Genomic DNA, 22,482 nt, shown 5'->3' on the forward strand with positions numbered 1-22,482 from the left:
CTTAGTGTCGTCAATTACAATTGAGATAGTTGAATCTGACATCATTGTCACATCAGTTTTCCATACGAAAAGGTAGGAGCTATACAAATTTATTCATTTCACGCCACTGCCTTAGTGTCGCGCTAGACAGAGAAGCATCGAATGTTTGTACCACAACAAATATCTACATTCATAGCACGTCAATGTCCATTCCATGTACCTATTTATGTTCCAAGGTATCAATACATTCAGGGCAAGTCAAATCTTGACCTCCTATTGAAACATCCTTTATAATCATTTTTACGATATGAGGTATGATTGAAATGGAAGTTCATACCTAGAAATATGCGGATATGGCAATTATTACATACTAGCTGACCCAGCAAACCTAGTTTTGCCATTTAAATTATTTCTAGGGTGGATAATAATAACGAACTCATCATTTTAAATTTTCGATTTACTCGATATAACTTAACTTTTTGTCCAAATGTCGAAAACCTATAAGTACTCTATGATTGCTCGATTGGTCGTAAGAAAAAGGAATGCCTTTTTTTCTGTTCTGTACAATTTTTTTTGGGAATATTTGCCCCTTGCCCTAACAATAATAAACTCAACAAAAAAAGAATTGTCCAATTTGGTGCGATCGTTTGAACAATAAAGCATTTTGAAGTAAACCATAGATCCTCTTTTATTAATATAGATGAGAAAATTCTCACAACGAAGTTATAGATCTTTATGGAAAATTTAAGGCTCTATAGGAAAACCCCAACACATTAGATAGAGTAGCTAATCTACAGAGGATTCAGTAACTCCGAAGACATCGAAAATAAAATCATATAAATGATGAACTAGCAAAGGATTTTCTGATAGAATAAAGATTTTTAAATGCTCAATTAGTGCACAGCCAGAGTGAAACTAAAAAATTAAACAGAGTACTGTTAAAATACCTGTGTTTTACTTGTACTCTGGCACAGCGTTAGGAACCAACTGTAGAGAACACAATGTTACTTTTTAGGACGCGTATTTTTCATTGCCTCGATGAGCAACTTCTCTTCTGCTAACACCTATTGAACAATTTCCATTTAAGCATATGACACCAAGACACATCGATATTGTGTACTACCGACGTAATATATCTATGGGACAAAATCGAACAGTGAAACTGAATGTTTCTGTTATAATGGATTGGTTCGGTTATATAATTACATACCCGAACCCCTTACTAATTAAATTAGTGACAGACAAATTTCATAGAGGAAAAATTCATTTTTGTAAATGATGAATTCATCACTTCACAATCAACTTAGTCTGAAGTAGATCTTTAGTTATGAAAATAATCGCTTTGTTTTTGAAAAATGCCTTTCATACCAAAAATTAAAATTATAAGCCTTTGCAAACAATAGAAGAAAACATTAAATGAAGAGGTACTATGAACTGAAGGAAAGGAAGCAATTTTATGGGAAGATGGCGAGAAACCCACGTGGGGTTTCTCCGTACCTCAGGTTTATGTATATGGCTTGGGCCTGTAAAAACCTCTTTTTCCTTAGAAAGAAGCACCCCTTGAGAAGATAGTGAGGTTGACGTATCTTCAAGGGCTTCTCCCTAACATATCATCGGCCTCTTATATCGAAACTCGTTTTACAAAATACAATCCTATATGAAAATAGTTTCCTCAGTGATAATTTCGTCTTTTCCAAAAAACTACTACTTTTTCATCCCCTGCAACCGTGCACTCAGACAAAATTATTTATTGGGCCATTTTTGTCAGTCAGTACATAAATATAAAAGAACAAGGACCATAGAATTAGTTAGAAAAGGAGGTGGTAAAACGCTCTAGATGAGCCTGCAGGTCTCCGAGGGAATGAGGACCTAGCCCAAATTCCTGAGTCCATGAAACGCCTTTTACATAGGTGCCCCATACGTCCAGATCCAAGCCCGGGAAGTCCCTTAAATTATTTCCGAAAAAGTTCCATTTCGGTTATTTTTGCCGTTTTGGCGAAATATGCGAAACTGTTTGGAATAGATAGATCGCACGAAGCCATCTATTGGACCGGGGACGGGCTATATTTTGTCACGAAGAACCGAATATACTTTTGCCCACTTTTACGACCCCCAAATACCTGAAAATTCCGTAAAGAAATGTGGAATTTTCTCAATTTAATTTTTTCCATTCGCTGTGAATGGAAAGCCATCAGTTGAATCACAAGTGTCATCTGTGGGACGAAGCACAAGTGTCAACTGTAGGATGAAGCATAGTTTATCTCATAGACATAGAGACATGGACTGAGCAATACCAGCATGAAATTTATAGAACGAGAGAAATGATCGTCCGGCCAATACCTGTCACTTTTCTGTTGACACAGGCGTGAGTTGGAATAGTAAGTTTGTGGCTTGAGGAGAGGGCAAATGAAATCTATCCTTTTTGAAGTGCCGACGTTTCGATCCTTAGTTCGGATCTTTTTCAAGGCTGGAAATATATTTGTAAAAATATAAACAACAACTTTGAGATGAACAGGTTTACAAACAATAAGAACATTATCACAACACAAAGATGTTACTTTTAGAAGCAGCCAGGTCTCTCAGGACGGATAAATGAGGCAAAACTCTCTTCCGGCCGTCGGTGGAGACAGACGTGTGAGCAGCGCTCAGATGTCTGAGTAAAATTACTCCGGTTCTGTGTATCCTACCATGGCGTTCTTAGTGTCTACGGTCGTCTAAAAATTGTGTCGTTCAATGTGCAAAGTTTGAGTAAATTCGGTTCAGCGGTTCAAAAATTATCGCATGAACATGTATAAAATTCCATTCTTTGCCTAATAAACACCGGCGTTTTAACATTCAATGTGCGCGAGAACGTCTTATCATCACCGCCCCACAAGTCCAAAAAAAACCCGGACTCTCGTGTTGTTGTTTCGTCTCATTTAATTTCAATCATTCAAACGGAACGAAATGTGTCTGAATCTCACGTATGAAAATGGAACGTAGATTTCTAACAGGCACTGGGGGCAGAGTTATTCCTGACCCCCCCACTTGATTCTATATGTGTTCTGACGATGAGATGGAAAAAGTGTTCTCCGTCTACACAGGACCCTACGACCGACACTCCATGGGACAGAAGTGCACCGTGCGGCAAGGCGAGCTTTTACCATCAACTAAGCCCCCTGACCCTTAAAGCTCCCCAGAGCTTTTTCATCCCCAAAAAAGTTGGGCTTTGAGCTTTCGAGCTTTTTTGAGCTTTCGACCTATCTCGAAGTTGGGGAGCTTTGAGCTTTTGAGCTTTCGCCCTGAGCTTTTGCGATGCACCGCGGAGCTCGGCTACCAGTCTGCATATTAACACCACCGAGATGCAAGATCCAGGAAGCGTAACTAATTCTGCACGCATTTTTCCGTATTTTTCGAGGAGGTTCCAATCCCAGGCCGATTCCAACCAGCAGAGCAGTCCTGGAGCAGTCCCCAATGACTCAAAGTGTGCGCAAAGAAGTACTGGACCATCTACAACTGCTTCGGAGTACGTAAGTTGCGGGGTACCGGGGGTTCATTTTCATTCCTTTTGACCCCCGATTTGTGAACTGGCGGAGGCGCCGGGTCAAAATTTGCAAACTTCAAGTTCGAACACAATGGGCTGGAAATATGGGATTTTCGGGCACGGGAGCAACATTGGTAGCGGTATACGACCACCCACTAACATAACATATACAGGGAGAGCTGTTTTGGGCACATTTTAGCTGTTGCATTTTTAAATTATTTTTGTTTGTCGAGGCGAGTTATATATTCCGCCTGGCAGCCTCAGCTTACAATGCCATTCCCATGTGTCTGCGGAAAGTCTTACGCTGCGGAACGTAATCTTAAAGACCACCAGCGACGTTTCTGCAGGGGACCCCCCACTGGATCAGGGAGTCTTTGTCCGGTTTGTCATGGCGACTATATAACCTACCAGTCGATGCGCCAGCACATGCGGCAGTGCTTGATTACCTCGAGAAGGAGTAAAGAAAAAGCGCTATACTAAAGAATATGCAGAAATTCTCCAAAGTCTCAGAGACAGGCGGCCAGAGTTTGACATCCTAACCCTCGCCCCTAATGATGAAGAACTTGAAAACTCGGATGATGGAGCCTCTAGGACAGGAGATGGATTGGCATCGGCTACTGATGATGAGGTCCGGTCCGCAGTACCCCCACAGGCAGAGCCAGAGAACCTTTCTGACCTAGTTCTGCAGCACATTCTAACTTTGTGCAGCAGCTCAGATGACCTAGAGCTAATCGGAGTGTGCCAGGCTGTCTGCACGCTGGCTGAAGGCTTTCAGCAAAAATTTGATGAATGGGTTGAAAAGAACTGTGGGAAATATAGGCGCACACTGAAGACTGGCCCAAAGAACCGGTCGAAGAAGCCTGAGAGAATTGCTGGCCGAATAAGATACAGAGCCCAACTGTATCAATACATGCAGCGAAAGTTCGCTTTAAATACCAAAGAGCTGGCCAGTGAACTCATCGACGAGAGGGACTTGTCTGATGGTGGCTCTCAACCGGATGCTAATGACATTAAGCAACATTTCGGGAAAATTTTCTCTGCAGAATCTCCGGTTGATGAAAACCTGATCTTTGACTTTGCGCCATCTGATTGTAACATCTATTCCCCAATTACTAGCGCAGATATAAAAGACTCCATCAACGCCATGGGTAAGACAACTGGTGGCCCAGATGGCATTGACTCCACTCGACTGGCAAGAATTCCGCTTGCACAACTGGAAATTTTATCCAACCTCATGATCTTGGAGAAATACATACCTACCTTCTCCTCTAAGGTGAAGTCGCACCATCTTAATCCCTAAGACCAAGGATAACTTAGAACAGGTTGGGAATTGGCGGCCAATCACAATATCCTCCATCTTATTGGGATTGGTTAATAAGATCATTGCCAAAAGACTCTCCAGAAGTTTACATTATAAAACTTGGATGAATGCCAACGCGAGTTTGTTAGTTTCGATGGATGCTTTGCCAACAACATCACACTCCAGTCCATTATTAGGGACAGAAGAAAGCGAGGTCGGCCATTTGCTGCTTTGGCACTGGATATTCAGAGGGCACTTGATGGGGTTTCTCATCATACCATCCGAAGAGCACCCAGGAGATTTCGCGTAGACAAAAACACCGTGGAATACATAATGGCCACCTACACCGATCAATCTACCACGATCTTCTGTGGTGACCAGCGCATTACCTCTCTCTCTATATTACGAGGTGTGAAACAGGGTGATCCTCTCGCTCCCATCCTGTTCAAACTTGTGATGGATGAGCTTATTTGTAGTCTGAGAGTGAGATCCGGTGTCAAATTTGGGGAGGTAAATATCTCTGTGCTCGGATATGCCGACGACTTACTTCTTTTGGCCAAGGATGCACAATTTCTACTTAACATCACTAGTAAGTTTCTAGAGGCACGTCATCTTGCTCTAAATCCAGCGAAATGTCCAGCTGTCTCCATGGCGGTCGTTCCGTCTAAAAAGAAGCTGTTCCTTCACACGACCCCAAATTTTTACATTGGCTCGACACCAATCCCTCCCAGCAAGTCTGTCGGTGACACTTTTAAGTATCTGGGATTCTACTTTTCCAGCCAGGGGGCATCTCCGTGCACTATTGGTCACCTTTGCGAGCAACTTAGCAGAGTTCAGTCTGCCCCTCTTAAGCCGCAACAAAAGATGCACGTGATCAAGTCATTCCTGATACCCAGATACATCCATGCCATGCAATCCCCTTCAGTTAACTTGAAAATCCTCAAGAAGGTGGATCTTATAATCCGACAGACGGTTAAAAAGTCCCTGAAGCTGCCGTCCCACATCATAGACGAGGCACTGTACACCCCAACCAAACTAGGGGGATTAGGTCTCTTCTCGTTCTCCCGTAAGATCCCTCTCATTATGAGAGACAGACTGAGATCCACTAAAACAAATTCTCCAGTGTTTTCCTCGATTATGAGAGAAAACAGCTACTGGGAAATGAGAATAGAGAAAATGATTAAGCCGCAGCTGAACAGCAGAGATGCTGTTGATGGAGAAAACGCCACAAGACTCGAGGGCTCTTTCTACGGAGGAGAAACAATTCAAGCGGTTAATGACTCTGTGTCGAGTCATTTTATTAACACTTCACCCCCCTTTTGGTCAGATGAGGACCATGTGTGTGCCATCAACCTGCGCACCAACACCCTTCCAACTAGGGGCCTTCCATATGGCCCTAGAGAAGCCAGAATGTGTCGTGGAGGCTGCGGAGGTGTTGAGACTCTTTGCCATGTTCTGCAGAGATGCCATTTGGGCAAGAAGAAAAGACTGATCCGGCACAACTACGTGGTCAAGAGAATCTGCACGATGGCAAGAGTAAAGGGCTGGGACATCACTGAGGTAAATCCAATTTTAATAGTGTTTTTCGTCCTGAGAGACCTGGCTGCTTCTAATCTTTGTGTTGTGATAATGTTCTTATTGTTTGTAAACCTGTTTATCTCAAAGTTGTTGTTTATATTTTTACAAATATATTTCCAGCCTTGAAAAAGATCCGAATTAAGGATCGAAACGTCGGCACTTCAACAAGGTTAGATTTCATTTGCCCTCTCCTCAAGCCACAAACTTACTATTCCAATTTCATGCAAGGGCGCAAAGAAGATAATATGGCATAGACGTGAGTGTGGACGAATCAAAATTCTAGAAAAAGACAACTATCTGACCTGATGTGAAGTTCCTCCCTGTCACTTTTTTTGACCGTAGTTTTGGTTCCATCCTGTTAATTCAATTATTTTTGTAGGATATACAGAAAATGACCCAATACACTGTTCAAGTCCATATTAACGACCCATTGAAACTATAAATGACTAGTGTTACTTGAAGATCTATAGGTTTCAGAAAAAAATATCATTTTTCATACCAACGGATATAAAATCATATCCATAATGAACCAGAACAGAAGTTTTCCATCGGAAATCACTTTTTTGTTGGAAATCATTATACAAGTAAGCTTTTAACCTCAATTATTATCCACTTCAAACTAATTTTCAATCTATCAATGAACGAGTAATGATTCCATCATGTTAATTCAATTATTTTCGTAGGATATACAGAAACGGGCCCAAAACCAGAGTTCAAGTCCATATTAACGACCCATTGAAACTATAAATGACCAAGTAGCGGGTAGATCCACCTATTCGGTGGATAGATTCATTACTTTTCCATAGATTCGCGTTATAGATAGATTGATCTTGAAGATACATTAACCTTATAGGTAGATTAGTCTTATGAGTTGTTTTTTTATAGCTAGTTCCGCCCTATAGGTGGATTCATGTTATACATAGATTTAAATATTCAAAGTATTATTATCATAAATCATAACTTTTTGACTTTTAGTATTTCATGCAAAGATGGAAAGGGAATGCTCAGTCCATGTCTCTGAATAGGTCATGACGTCAGTCTTTAAGACGCTTTAAGCGGAACCTGGCGGTCTGTGGAGAGCGCCTGTGTCATAGAGTCATCTTGTCTCTGGTCTGTGTCGTCTTAAGCGGAAAGAGGTAATATAAAGAAGAAGGGAGAATATGTTGTTTATATCGAATTTGATTTGAATTTCTACTAGGGAAGAGTGCTTTTATTGCCAATAATGCAGTTTCTGCATTATCATTTAGAATAAATAAATATTTTTCAAATAATAGCCAAAGAACAGAAATTGAAAAAATCACAATTCGATTCGCTGTCTAATGACAACGACAGATGACTCAACCATCAGCGATATTCTATTTTTGCGACAACAAAATTAATGACGTCACGCTTAAAGACGCTTTAAGACATCGATTAAGACGCTTAATCGCCAAAATATGGCTCATGTCTCTATGTCTATGCACTACTCACACAGAACGCGATGTTTTACATCATTCTACTCTGTAATCTGTGGTTTTACATCGATTCATTCATACATGTCCTTATTACTTTTCGTTTCATTTGAAAAATTTTGTGTGGAGGGGGGTTATACCACCACTCCTTCGGGAATGATGAGTCTATTTCTCGGCCCAGTAAAGAGCTACAGGTACTGTTCTTTCGAATTTAGGATGGAAATTTTTTTTTCGTCCAACCCTTCTTTTGAGGGGAGGGGATCTCGGCGACAATCTCGAAGTATAGAAGATGGAAGGGCGGAAATTTATGATGTGGAGAGGTTACCGAGAGAGCTACGAAAAAAGTTCTTTCGAGGTTGGGATGAAAAAAATATCTACATTTTTGGCGAGGGCCGCAGGCCCGAGCCACGGGCAAGGCGTATCAGTCAGAAAATGCGAATCAGCCCGAAAATGCGAATCAGCATGAAAAGGGGAATCTGTGGGATTACCAGTTTTGAATTAAATGTAGATAATATTTGTATGAAACATTTTTTTGCGCTAAACCGTACTTAGTTTTGGAGAATAAGTGAATAGACTACTAGTTTATCAACTTTCTCCCCCCTCCCCCTTCCACCGGAATCAATTAAATCAATTTTGAGAAAGAAAAAGGAGTAAGGTGATAGTAGAAAGTTTCATTACAATCCGGAAAACCGTAATTCCGGACGAAACAATAGTGAGGAACAGGGAAAAACTCGGAATGGACCATCTGCTACTACTGAAGTGTTTGTCTAGAATTTGAACGTAATATTTAACCAGGGTAGGGTATTCTATGCCCTGAGGGACCACCTTATAACTTCTGCTAATGGTTAGTAAACAAAGCTCACTCTCCCAAGTTTGAACGGTTATTCGAGCAAATTACAGAAGTCATTCCAAAGTTTCCCACACGGAATTTGTTTCAATTTCCTAATAGAACTGATATAACTCTAACCTGTATCGTCAGAACTACACGGATCGATGAACCTTTTATGAGTCTCCAACTCGAAACACGAAAGAAATTGAAGAATATAAATTGTCACTGCGGACTTAAGGCAAAAATATTACTCCAGAATATAGTATTATTATCAACCAACAGTATTGTATTTCGGGATAGTAGTAGTGTGTAGTACTCATCGCTGATTGGAATTCTTTTGAATTATAATAATACATATTGTTTATTAAATACTCGAAACAAATGAGTATCTCAGCTAATCCAGAACAAATTGCACGTTCATCGTCGTTTTATATAGGGTGATTCAATATTCTAGGCGAAATTAAGGCTGATATTCTTGATAAAAATTTATAATAAATTTTTTGGATATGGTTTTTGATTCGAGATATTAGACTTCAATGTCTCTGCTCGCCATGAATTCTCAACTCTAATACATAATATACAATAGCAAAAATAATTAAATGAAATGTTCAAAAATAAGACCGTAACCGTAAATATCGATTGGCAAAGCAAAATCTTGCAGGTCAAAACGCGGTGACCAATACATCTCCTATTGAAAGTTTGCTTGAACCAGGCTACAATATTTCGTCCTGTTGGAAGTGCTCTGTTATGCTGACACCTTATACGATTGTAACTGAAATCCACAGTGAAATCTTTCAGCAAATTTGCAAGTTTTTTTAAATTGCAAGTACGAAGATATATTGAAAAATTCTTATCCTACTATAGAACCAAATAAAATTTCAATGTCAAAATAGTTTATTACTCAACATTTTTTCCTCTTAATTGGATACATTTATTACAGCGAACCTGCAACGTCTCTAGACCATTCAAAACAGAACCAGACCTCCACAGCTTTTATTAGATCCTCGTTGGAAGAAAATTTACGACCTTTCAAATTTTTTTTCAGTTGAGGAAAAAGATGATAGTCAGATGGAGCGAAATCTGGTGAATAAAGCAGGTGTTCTAGTAATTCAAACCCTAACTCACGAATTTTTTGCATGGCAACATGAGATTTGTGTGCAGGGGCGTTGTCCTGCAAAAACAAAACATTTTTGAATAGCTTCCCGCTTCTTTTCTCTTTTTCTCGTAGAGTTCAGGTTATTGTTCTACCCTTATCCAAAAAATCAATCATGATTACTCCATGGCAATTCCAAAAAACTGAAGCAAGAACTTTTCCAGCAGATTTTTGTACACGAAACTTCTTAGGTCTTGGAGTACCAGAGTGTCGCCATTCCATCGATTGTTGCTTTGTTTCTGGATCGTAGAAATGTACCCAAGACTCATCCATAACAACAATTCGCTTGCACGCTTTTGATATACATTCAAATATTTGGGAATCCATTTTGCAGCAATTTTTCTCATGTCCAAATTGACGTGAACTATATGATGAATGCGTTCGTATGAAATATTCAGTGCTTCAGATATCCGTTTTAGCCCAATTCGACGGTCTGATAAAATCATGTCATGAACTGCATCGATATTTTCGGGGACTGACACAGAAATCTGCTTACCCCTTGACCCTTTTAAATACAGGTATTTGATGATAGCTGGATACTCCAATTTTTCGATTTTCACCATTTCGGTGGACATCTTCTTTCTTTTAATTTATTGTGCAACTCTGGTTTACTTTTTTGATCTCAAACTTCACACTGACAGTTCTAATGAGTTATTGTTCGTTGCTATGGTAACGCAATATTTTTTTTATTCATGGAACTGGTCTAGGCTAACTAGATATCAATACATCCTCGTATGTATCGGCATTCAAAGGATGAGGAAGGACTCTTCTTTCAAAACTTTGATAAGCCTGAGGTTTTCTAGAGATAATACATGTTCAATATGGAAGTTTTTTATGCCATCCCAACAAGAGAACATAAAGTTTAGTATAACAACGAAGCTTCTTTTTACATTTTTTCAAATTAACAGTGGCTCACCAAACAAGTTTTGGAAGAAAACAGGGGACAGTGTTAAAAAAAATATCACCCTGTAGATTTACTATAGAAATTGGCATGTCACATGTGAGGTGAACTATCAATTATGATATTTATGAAAAATTTCAGTTGAATATTTTGTGAAGTGTAGATACTATAACAGAAAAATATGAAAAAATTCTAACTTTAACACCCTGTACCTCAAGAACGAATCGTTTGCGTTCCCATGTTTATGAGACTTTCCTTGAAATTACTCAAGAATCTCCTCTTTTCGTTTGTACCTCCAATTTAGGAACACCCTGTGAAGCAAACTGGCGGTAATAAACATACTAGTTGTAATAACGCCCAAGATAACGTTTTTGAAAACATAATATCAGCACGGCAATCATGAAGGGTCACACATCTTATATATTAGTTTTGGTTAAGAAGACTGTTTTGAATCTCTGATTCAAGTTCCCCTTCTATTTGAAGAACAATTGTAGAAGAAAAAACATTTTCTTTCATGTTGCTTCGCTATAGCCCTAAATTAACATTATTCTATATCAGTTGAAAAAAATTTGTTACCTTAAAACTGATCCACACGTTTTATCACATATTTGGCATTTGGCAGAAACTGGAAGATTACCCTCCATCCATTGATGAGGCATCGTGATGTTCTGAAAGAGGAAAACTGTGAGTAAATTATTAATTAATCGATCTTGGTAATAAAATCGAAACATACTATTTCTCTAACACGACCGAAATTTCCTATTGGTCAGTATCAACACCTTGAATTTACTCCAGCACCTTTGTTCAGGGGATCATGGGTGAGAATTCGATCTCTTTTTGTTACCTCTGCTGAGTAGCTGAACAAAGAAATTTAACTTATGTGTTGAAACTCAGTAGTTAGTTGTCATAACTATACAGAGACTCGTTTCAAGAGAAGAATAAGAAAAACCACTTACTAAGTAAATATTTGCCAGAGAAAACGTTCAAAATTTGCAAGAACCATCAAAAGTTATTTGAGTTATTTCAACTCGATCCAACTGTGTTTTTTGAAATGTTAAAAAATTGGCCGAGCTGTACCTGAACGGGAGACTGCTCTGGCTATGAATCCGAATAAGCTCGCAAAAGCTCACTCCGCCAGTGTTTTTCTCATTTATTCAGTAAAGTTGGGGAGTTTCACACAATGACGTTCGCGTTATCATGGTCTGCTATAAAGGATGCACAAACTATTTGTAGCTTCATGTTCAACGGCAACTCATTCTCATTCTACGGGCATTTTATGTAGACTATAATAGCCGCGTATCCTATACAAAGCTCCAGGCGTTTCCTAAACAATAACGCTCGCTTGACAGCTATGATATAGGAAAAATTTGAAATTCGAAATGGATAAAAGCATCATCCTAACATTTCGCGATAACTGTTGATTCGACGTCTTTTGAAAATGCGACATTTCCATTTATTATGGAAATATGTGGCTCTCAATATTTCAGAACTGACAGCTCAAGGTTCATTACCTCAAAGAAAGGGTTACGGTAAAGTGTACTTTTCAGTAGGTATCCCATTTTCGGCTGTTGGTTATTTGAAATGACCAGGCTGAAGTTAGATTATGTGGAATCTCATAGAAGTGCAGTGCCCTATTTTCATCATTCAATTGAAAATCTCAATGGGTTTATAATTTTTCTGGGGCTCGATTCTTGGAATAGGGCTCATTACCATTCATTTGGAAATAAAATCAATTGAACTGAGATATGAAAACGTACAAAGTCATAAAAGGAATTACGGAGATATTTTTCTCAGAAAATCAGCGTTAAAACTCATTAATATTCTATTCCAAATCACAAAGGAAAATTAATTCTGAAAATAACTGCGCCATTCATCATCAATAGTTTCAAATGTTTTCCATATAAGGATGCGATTGGTGTTTCTAAGAGAATTTCTAACTCATTCAGTTTCGTGGTACTTTATACAAGCTGATTCAATAGTGTTCGATAGGTTTACAGCAGGCTGTTGAAAAACCGTAAAAAAAATGCTATTTTTAGTTCAATCTCACAAATGGTTTTATCGAATGAAATGAATTTCGGAATATCGTTTTTCATTTATTTGATGAATCTTTTTCGAACCCACGTCTTCCGCATTTCTCATTATGACCATCACGTACCATAAAAATATCAAAAATTCAAAGAACCCAATAATTGGAACTAAGTTGGAAGCCATCTAATGAATATTTGAACGTTTTGTAAAATAAATGTATTCTACATATTTTCGAGTAATTCGATGTTCAAAAATCGAAAAGTATCTGTGGAATTTGAAAAATTAGGTACTTCGGTTGAATATGACTCTGTTAAAAAAATCTACATATGTGTAGTGTCACAGATTTAGCTAGTTATTCTGAGGTAATTTTGTTTTTCCAGGGTTGGCACAGCTCATTATGAAAACTTACAAAGACTATATCTATTTATCAGGACCGAATCGGAAAAAATGGTATAGGAAAAAATGTTTCTTTTTGACCTCAAGAATCTACTGTTAAAATATTTGTACGAATCAAAAAGCCATCCTGTATATGCAATACATATTCGGAGATCTTCTTGACACCAGTTTTTTAAATCGTTTTATACAGTTTTTTAGGTTTTTCAGGTACTAAACAGTAAACACTTAATAGCAGAATTCACCACACCTTTCAACTCCGAAGGAGTGAACGATATTGGGTTACCACTATCAGACATTATCACGGAAGGAGAAAATATTTCTCGTAAATGCCAGTACGAAATTTTATGAAAATTCGATTTCCAATATTTCCATATAAATGGATGTAAGCGTGGAAGGTTCCTTAATATTAGTTATAAAGGTACTCTGATGAAATACACCATTGTGTTTCTTTCCTTAATTTAATCTGAAGACCTATTGAAAAAATAAAATGACCCCTGCATTATATTGATGATATTCCGGAATGAATAATATAAAGAAGATAGAAGATAGAATGTAAATTAATTCAAAATGGAAAACCAAATGAATTTTATTCGTTTATCGGAAAATGACAGAGTATATAATGAAATTCGAGTTCGGAAAGCCTACTCAATATTCACTCATTCTGTTTTAGGGTTACATCCCTCTTTTATGCTGAACATCATGTTTCGAACGATGATGAATTCATATAAATTTTTAAAAGCAGCAGAACCATCAAATTTGTTTATGAGGGGTAATAACGTCGGGGTTTTTATGATGGCTCAGTTAAATCACGAAATATTATTAACTTGGGCGTCACCTCTGATATTATAGGTTTGTTTGAATATGTCGTGAAACAATCTCGGTATAATTTAATCATGCTCATAATTGCAATAATGTCTGGCATTCTCTCAGCCATTACCTAATGAGTTGAGCAGAAATGTGAACAGAGCAGCAGAGTTCAACTAGAAGGAAATATGAGGTATACTTATTGGATCAACAAATGATTTTAAAAACGCTCTTACTACACCTTTTTGGGATATTACATAAGAATATTCCTATATAACAACCAACCAAAACAAGTAGGAAAATAAAGAACAACAGATTCAAGCAGTTCTTGAAGAAGGATAATAGAAAATACGCCCCAATTAACACTGACAACAAGAAGAAAAGATCACATTTCATTTCAAATTTCTTCTCAAAGCTCTTTTCATGAAATGACATTTTCCTTTTCTTTTCATGGTCACAATGCCTATGCATGCCGGTATAGTGCAACGATTCAACAAATTTCTTTATTTCGAAATCTTTCGTTCGCCTTGTAAGCATTTCATGTCCTTGATAACACTTTAATTTTTGTAATTTCCCAAAACAAATTTCTTGAGAGGACAAAGATTCTATATAGGAAACAGAAAAACTGTATTTTCATTTATTTCTTCATTTCATAATATTTCGAACCGAACAAAATACAAAGTAAGAAGTAATGCACAATATTAATATCTTCGGCATTCACAAACAGGTCGATTTTATTTTGAATTAAGGATAGTATTTTTAAATAGACAACCCAACTTTTTGTGCTATAAATGGATAGGGATAAGAAGATTAAATGTACATATTGAATTTCAATTTTTCTTTTCTCATGTACGTATTTTGATGTCAATGATACTCCTACACTTTAGGAGTGATGGATGTTTATGAAGTGTTGTCGAAAACAGAGTGGCAGTAAGGTAGCAACTAATAGTCAGCTTATAGTCGGTAGCCAAAGGACAAGTTTTCGATAATAGTTCAAAATCATAAATTGATTCTAGAGCATATGTCATTATAGTCATTAACCTCAAAAAAGAGGAATATCAAAATTCAATAAGTTTAGCGTTTAGCTATACCTAATAAAAATAGAGTTGATAAAAAACCTATAAAGACCAAATATTCGTCAGTAACAAAAGGTCTATTGATTGCTGACACAAAAAATTAGTGTTGTCATTTGACAAAACTCTCCTCCACCCCTGATAGTGGGTGCACGATAGACTCATCAATTATACAGGGCGAGTCTTTGACTCGTACAAATATTTTAACAGTAGATTCTTGAGGTAAAAAAAAAACACTTTTTCCCTTTACCATGTTTTACTAATCGGCTCGGTTTAAAAGATACGGGCTGTTGAAAAACCATGAGAAAATTGTTAGGTATTTTAATCTCACAAACGGTTTTATCCAATGAAATTTATTTCGGAGCATAGTTTTTCATATATTTGATGAATCTTTTTCGAATACAAGATATCACCCACGTCTTCCAGTTTTCTCATTATGACCATAACGAACCATAAAAATATCAAAAATTCAAAGGAGCCAACTCTTGAAACTAAGTTGGACGCTATCTAATGAATATTTGAATGTTTTGTGAAATGAAAGTATTCTTCATATTTTCTCGTGTAATGCGCCGTTTTCGAGTAATTTGATGTTCAAAAGTACGATCTGTGAAATTTGAAAAATTGGGTGCTTTGGCTGAATACAACTCTGTTTAAAAGATCCACAGATGTGTAGTGTCACACAGTTAGCTATAGTTATTCTGATGGAAATTTTGTTTTTCCGGGAGTGTCTGTGCTGATTATGGAACCTTAAAATGGATGTATCTTTTTATCAGGGCCGAATCGGACAAAAATGTATGGAAAAAAGTGCTTATTTGACCTCAAGTATACTCTTGAAATATGTACGAGTCAAAGACACACCTTATATACATGAAAATTTGCATAATTTGGAATACAAATTGACCTGTTGGTTTATTATCTACAAAATAGTAAATACCGAATATATGAATATTATGCTTACACTTTGCATATACTGACATTCAATCTAACTAGGATAAGTTATTTACCAACTACACTGCCACAATAACAGCCCTGACTGTTTCTAGGAAAAAGTAATGTTTTAAAAGAATATTGAAAATGTGATTGGAAGACTCATCCCATATAATTAAGCTGCTATAACTGTAACAGCAGAAATGAAAAACTTGAAATTCGGCGAAGTGAGTTGACGCTACACAAGGATGACCCGAAAGTCCAAAATAAAAAACTTCCATCCTGGATGTAATTAACTTGAATACATACCCCGTCTTCGTCCTCTATGATGTCCTTTCCAACGGACGCTAGGGTGGTCCATTTGCAGTTGTTCAAAGCTTTCGACGCACATTTTTTATGAACTTTACATTTGCACAACTCACAAGAAAGCCCGTGGCTTGTCACACCCCCAAGAGCCTCCCTGCAAACGTTGCAGTAGATAGGGCGGGCGTGCGAAGTTGCATACCTGCAAAGATAAATTTCTGATTGATGGAATGAATTAAAAAAAAATTGAAATGCCGTGATCAAAAGTGTACTTTTCAGCACCAAAAAGTATTATATGTAAGGGAAGAAACAGTGTTCTGTACATTGCCGAAAGTGGATTTTAATAAGATTTTAGCATCATTCATGAGTAACATACGAGGATATATTGAAAAATTCATAGCCCACTATAGAACCAAACAAAATTTCAATGTCAAAATATTTTATTACTCAACAAATTCTTCTCTTGATTGGATACATTTATTACAGCGAACCTGCAACGTCTCTAGACCTTCCAAAAAATTGTTTCTTCTAACTCTGCAAACCAGAACTCCACAGCTTTCATTACCTCCTCGTTGGATGAAAATTTAGGACGTTTTAAACTCTTTTTGAGTTGGGGAAAGAGATGATAGTCGGATAGAGCCAAATTCGGTGAATAATTTCTAGTAATTCGAACCCTAAATCACGAATTTTTGCATGGCAACATGAGATTTGTGTGCAGGAGCGTTGTCCTGCAAAAACAAAACATCTTTGGATAGCTTTCCGCGTCTTTTCTCTTTAATTCTTTCCTGTAGAGTGATCAGTAATATCGAATAGTAATCTCCGGTCATTGTTCTACACTCATCCAAAAAATCAATCATGATTACTCCATGGCAATTCCAAAAAACTGAAGCAAGAAATTTTCCAGCAGATTTTTGGACTCGAAACTTCTTAGGTCTTGGAGAATCAGAGTGTCGCCATTCCATCGATTGTTGCTTCGTTTCTGGATCGTAGAAATGTACCCAAGTCTCATCCATAGTAATAATTCGGTTTAAGAAGTCTACATCGTTTTCAAATCGAGCACAGATCGAACGCGATGCTTCTACCCTTGCACGTTTTTGGTCAACATTCAAACATTGGGGATTCAATTCGACGGTCGGATAAAATCATGTTATGAACTGCATCGATATTTTCGGCGACTGACACAGAAACTGGCCTACCCGATCGGTCATCATTTCCAATTTGAAATTTACCTCCTTTGAAGCTTGCAGTCCAACTTTTCGTGGTAGCATATGAAGGGCATCATTGATCACCAAGGGTATTAAGCATATCCTCGTAAATCTGCTAACCACTTAACCCTTTTAAATACATTTTCTTGATGATGGCTCGAGAATCCAATTTTTCGATTATCACAATTTCGTTCTTATAATTTATTGCGTAACTCTAGTTTACTTTTTTGACCTCAAATTTCACACTGACACTTCTAATAAGTTATTGTTCGTTGCTATGGTAACGCAATATTCTTTTTATGCATGGAACTGGTCTAGGCTAAATAAATATCAATACATCCTCGTAAGAGATCATGCATAGAAACTATACAAGCAGAGATCAAGGTTATAAGTGATATAGGAAAGAAATCTTGTTAGGTTGAACAGAAGGATTCATTATATACTTCGATGCAAATATTGGTTTCCAACAAAATATCTTCTGAACATTTTGTCGTTAATTCATTTCTGTGTTGTACACTTGACCTTGCTCTTTGCTAGTTTAATAATTCATAGCCATGCATGTGGTCGTTAACATCCAACCTATAAAAAATTATATAATTACCAGTGGTGTCTTCCAGAAAGTAAGTCAGTTTGATCCTGTGTCTGAGAGGCTGTGCTGAAAGCTGCAAGCCATTCCTCCATCTCACGACGAGAATCAGCGCATAAAACCAGGGATCTGTAAGGTGTAATCACCTGAAAAAAAAATTAAATGATTGGAAGAGGTGGAATTGTCTAAATGCGTTTAAATATACTTCCGCAACAATATATCGCTTGAGTCAAATGCATTTTCTATTAGAGGGTTTGAGCACTCTACTACATACAGAGGGACACTTTAAGAGATGATTATACAGGGTAATTCGAAAGTCCAGTTCACAACACGCAAGCAATAGTTCTAGTTATAATAGGAAGTTTTTTCAAGCTAATTTTTTTTCAATCTTCAATCCTTTCATAGAGACAGGCTGCTGAACTCAATTTTTTATTAATTTACTTTGATAAATTCTGAACGATTTTCAGCGGTTTGAATTTTCGAAGATATCGTACTCGGAGGAAACATTTGATGAGTTGCACAAAAAAAGTTGGACAAAAAGTCAGACAGAGTTATTGAATACAATCCTTGAACAAAGAAGATGGGGTTTGAAGAAATTATGCCTATTATTTACAACAGTAAGAAATCCATGAAACCTACGAACTCCTTCTTTCATCTTTAAGTTGCTTATTGAAAAACGGAAGCTGTGAAAGTTCTCCATTCATTTCAGACATTGTTTCATTTTCAAATAATGGTGGAAATTTATAGCTTCCATATTTTAATAATGCTCCAAAAAGATGAAATGAAAAGCCTCTTATGTCCAATATCGATTTATGCAGATACGCGGTATTAAAATTGGACCGTTGATTTAATTAATGAAGATTAAAAGATCGCGAACACTTCAGGAATGAGTGATGAGACTCATTCCAATTTGTCCAACTCAGTTAACGAGAAGAATTTTCGATTTTTAAGTGACATGAATCCTATTTAGCTACACCATTAACCTATCCATTTCACAAGAGAGCTTCTGTGGGATATTTTTATGAGAGATATCATCAGTCAACGCACTTAATTAAGTCAAAGAGGGCAATAATATCCGATTCATTAATTTTTGTGGATTTAACCGAGTTAAATCGGCAGGGGTATTCAAATATTCAGAAAATGTAACTGGTGATTTAGAATTGTCAATTGTTATTCGGAACGTATATGTGATTTGAAATTCCGACTTGTTACTGAGATATCAGAAATAGTGACCTGTTTTTCCGATTAGTAATTTGAATTTCAGAAATCCTCAATTGTGTTTCAAAATCCTTGAATGAACCGGCGTGAAGCTAGCAGCCAAAATATAGCAGCCAGTTTCCGAATATACCCGAACGACCAGTGGCGTCGTCAAAATATATTCCCGTGTCGTTATTTTCGAGAAGAAATATTTTCTCTCAATAGATTTGAACTGAGAGAACCAACCTTCTGTTACACGATATATAGAAATTCTTGTAGATACTTACTTAAGGAGGTGATTTGGTATTCGTTGGCATCTGGAAACGCATAAAGGATATAATCGGACTCTCTTCGGTGCCGTCGAACTGGGTGAAACTACCCCCGAAAATACTCAAAAATTATTTTCTATATGAAGGCGACGAGAAGACAGCTTCAAATCCACATGATAAATTACTCTGGTAATGAGGAATATATGGTGTAAAGGAAAATCTCTTCGGTGCCGTCGAACTGGGTGAAACTGCCCCCGAAAATACTCAAAAATTATTTTCGATATGAAGGCGACGAGAAGCCAGCTTCAAATCCACATGATAAATTACTCTGGTAATGAGGAATATATGATGTAAAGGAAAATCTCTTCGGTGCCGTCGAACTGGGTGAAACTACCCCCGAAAATACTCAAAAATTATTTTCGATATGAAGGCGACGAGAAGCCAGCTTCAAATTTACAAGATAAATTACTCTGGTAATGAGGAATATATGATGTAAAGGAAAATCTCTTCGGTGCCGTCGAACTGGGTGAAACTACCCCCGAAAATACTCAAAAATTATTTTCGATATGAAGGCGACGAGAAGCCAGCTTCAAATTTACAAGATAAATTACTCTGGTAATGAGGAATATATGATGTAAAGGAAACTCTCTTCGGTGCCGTCGAACTGGGTGAAACTACCCCCGAAAATACTCAAAAATTATTTTCGATATGAAGGCGACGAGAAGCCAGCTTCAAATTTACAAGATAAATTACTCTGGTAATGAGGAATATATGATGTAAAGGAAAATCTCTTCGATGCCGTCGAACTGGGTGAAACTACCCCCGAAAATACTCAAAAATTATTTTCGATATGAAGGCGACGAGAAGCCAGCTTCAAATTTACAAGATAAATTACTCTGGTAATGAGGAATATATGATGTAAAGGAAAATCTCTTCGGTGCCGTCGAACTGGGTGAAACTACCCCCGAAAATACTCAAAAATTATTTTCGATATGAAGGCGACGAGAAGCCAGCTTCAAATTTACAAGATAAATTACTCTGGTAATGAGGAATATATGATGTAAAGGAAAATCTCTTCGGTGCCGTCGAACTGGGTGAAACTACCCCCGAAAATACTCAAAAATTATTTTCGATATGAAGGCGACGAGAAGCCAGCTTCAAATTTACAAGATAAATTACTCTGGTAATGAGGAATATATGATGTAAAGGAAAATCTCTTCGGTGCCGTCGAACTGGGTGAAATTACCCCCGAAAATACTCAAAAATTATTTTCGATATGAAGGCGACGAGAAGCCAGCTTCAAATTTACAAGATGAATTACTTTGGTAATGAGGAATATATGATGTAAAGGAAAATCTCTTCGGTGCCGTCGAACTGGGTGAAACTACCCCCGAAAATACTCAAAAATTATTTTCGATATGAAGGCGACGAGAAGCCAGCTTCAAATTTACAAGATAAATTACTCTGGTAATGAGGAATATATGATGTAAAGGAAAATCTCTTCGGTGCCGTCGAACTGGGTGAAACTACCCCCGAAAATACTCAAAAATTATTTTCGATATGAAGGCGACGAGAAGCCAGCTTCAAATTTACAAGATGAATTACTCTGGTAATGAGGAATATATGATGTAAAGGAAAATCTCTTCGGTGCCGTCGAACTGGGTGAAACTACCCCCGAAAATACTCAAAAATTATTTTCGATATGAAGGCGACGAGAAGCCAGCTTCAAATTTACAAGATAAATTACTCTGGTAATGAGGAATATATGATGTAAAGGAAAATCTCTTCGGTGCCGTCGAACTGGGTGAAACTACCCCCGAAAATACTCAAAAATTATTTTCGATATGAAGGCGACGGGAAGCCAGCTTCAAATTTACAAGATAAATTACTCTGGTAATGAGGAATATATGATGTAAAGGAAAATCTCTTCGGTGCCGTCGAACTGGGTGAAACTACCCCCGAAAATACTCAAAAATTATTTTCGATATGAAGGCGACGAGAAGCCAGCTTCAAATTTACAAGATAAATTACTCTGGTAATGAGGAATATATGATGTAAAGGAAAATCTCTTCGGTGCCGTCGAACTGGGTGAAACTACCCCCGAAAATACTCAAAAATTATTTTCGATATGAAGGCGACGAGAAGCCAGCTTCAAATTTACAAGATAAATTACTCTGGTAATGAGGAATATATGATGTAAAGGAAAATCTCTTCGGTGCCGTCGAACTGGGTGAAACTGCCCCCGAAAATACTCAAAAATTATTTTCGATATGAAGGCGACGAGAAGCCAGCTTCAAATTCACAAGATAAATTACTCTGGTAATGAGGAATATATGATGTAAAGGAAAATCTCTTCGGTGCCGTCGAACTGGGTGAAACTACCCCCGAAAATACTCAAAAATTATTTTCGATATGAAGGCGACGAGAAGCCAGCTTCAAATTTACAAGATAAATTACTCTGGTAATGAGGAATATATGATGTAAAGGAAAATCTCTTCGGTGCCGTCGAACTGGGTGAAACTACCCCCGAAAATACTCAAAAATTATTTTCGATATGAAGGCGACGAGAAGCCAGCTTCAAATTTACAAGATAAATTACTCTGGTAATGAGGAATATATGATGTAAAGGAAAATCTCTTCGGTGCCGTCGAACTGGGTGAAACTACCCCCGAAAATACTCAAAAATTGTGAGGTTGAAGCTGGCTTCTCGTCGCCTTCATATTGAAAATAATTTTTTAGTATTTTCGGGGGGAGTTTCACCCAGTTCGACGGCACCGAAGAGATTTTCCTTCACACCATATCTTCCTCATTACCAGAGTAATTTATCATGTGAGTTTGAAGCTGGCTTCTCTTCGCCTTCATATTGAAAATAATTTTTTAGTATTTTCGGGGGTAGTTTCACCCACTTCGAAGGCACCGAAGAGATTTTCCTTTACACCATATATTACCCATTACTAGAGTAATTTATCATGTGAATTTG

At 37.5% G+C, this 22,482-nt stretch overlaps 1 protein-coding gene across 4 annotated transcripts in view; it reads right to left on the reverse strand.

Moving 5' to 3' along the window:
* The window catches only part of LOC123311413 (diacylglycerol kinase eta), a 183,524-nt gene that overhangs the window by 64,493 nt on the left and 96,549 nt on the right, over positions 1–22,482 (reverse strand). For all 4 annotated transcript variants that reach the window (XM_044895335.1, XM_044895333.1, XM_044895334.1 and 1 more), the window contains 3 exons: positions 18,052–18,182; positions 16,252–16,447; positions 11,291–11,382 (listed from right to left, as the gene is read on the reverse strand). In XM_044895335.1, the coding sequence (XP_044751270.1) occupies positions 11,291–11,382; positions 16,252–16,447; positions 18,052–18,182 (419 nt within the window). The remainder of the gene's footprint in view (positions 1–11,290; positions 11,383–16,251; positions 16,448–18,051; positions 18,183–22,482) is intronic.

This window comes from Coccinella septempunctata, chromosome 4 (assembly GCF_907165205.1).
Source record: "Coccinella septempunctata chromosome 4, icCocSept1.1, whole genome shotgun sequence".
Taxonomy (NCBI): Eukaryota; Metazoa; Arthropoda; class Insecta; order Coleoptera; family Coccinellidae; genus Coccinella; species Coccinella septempunctata.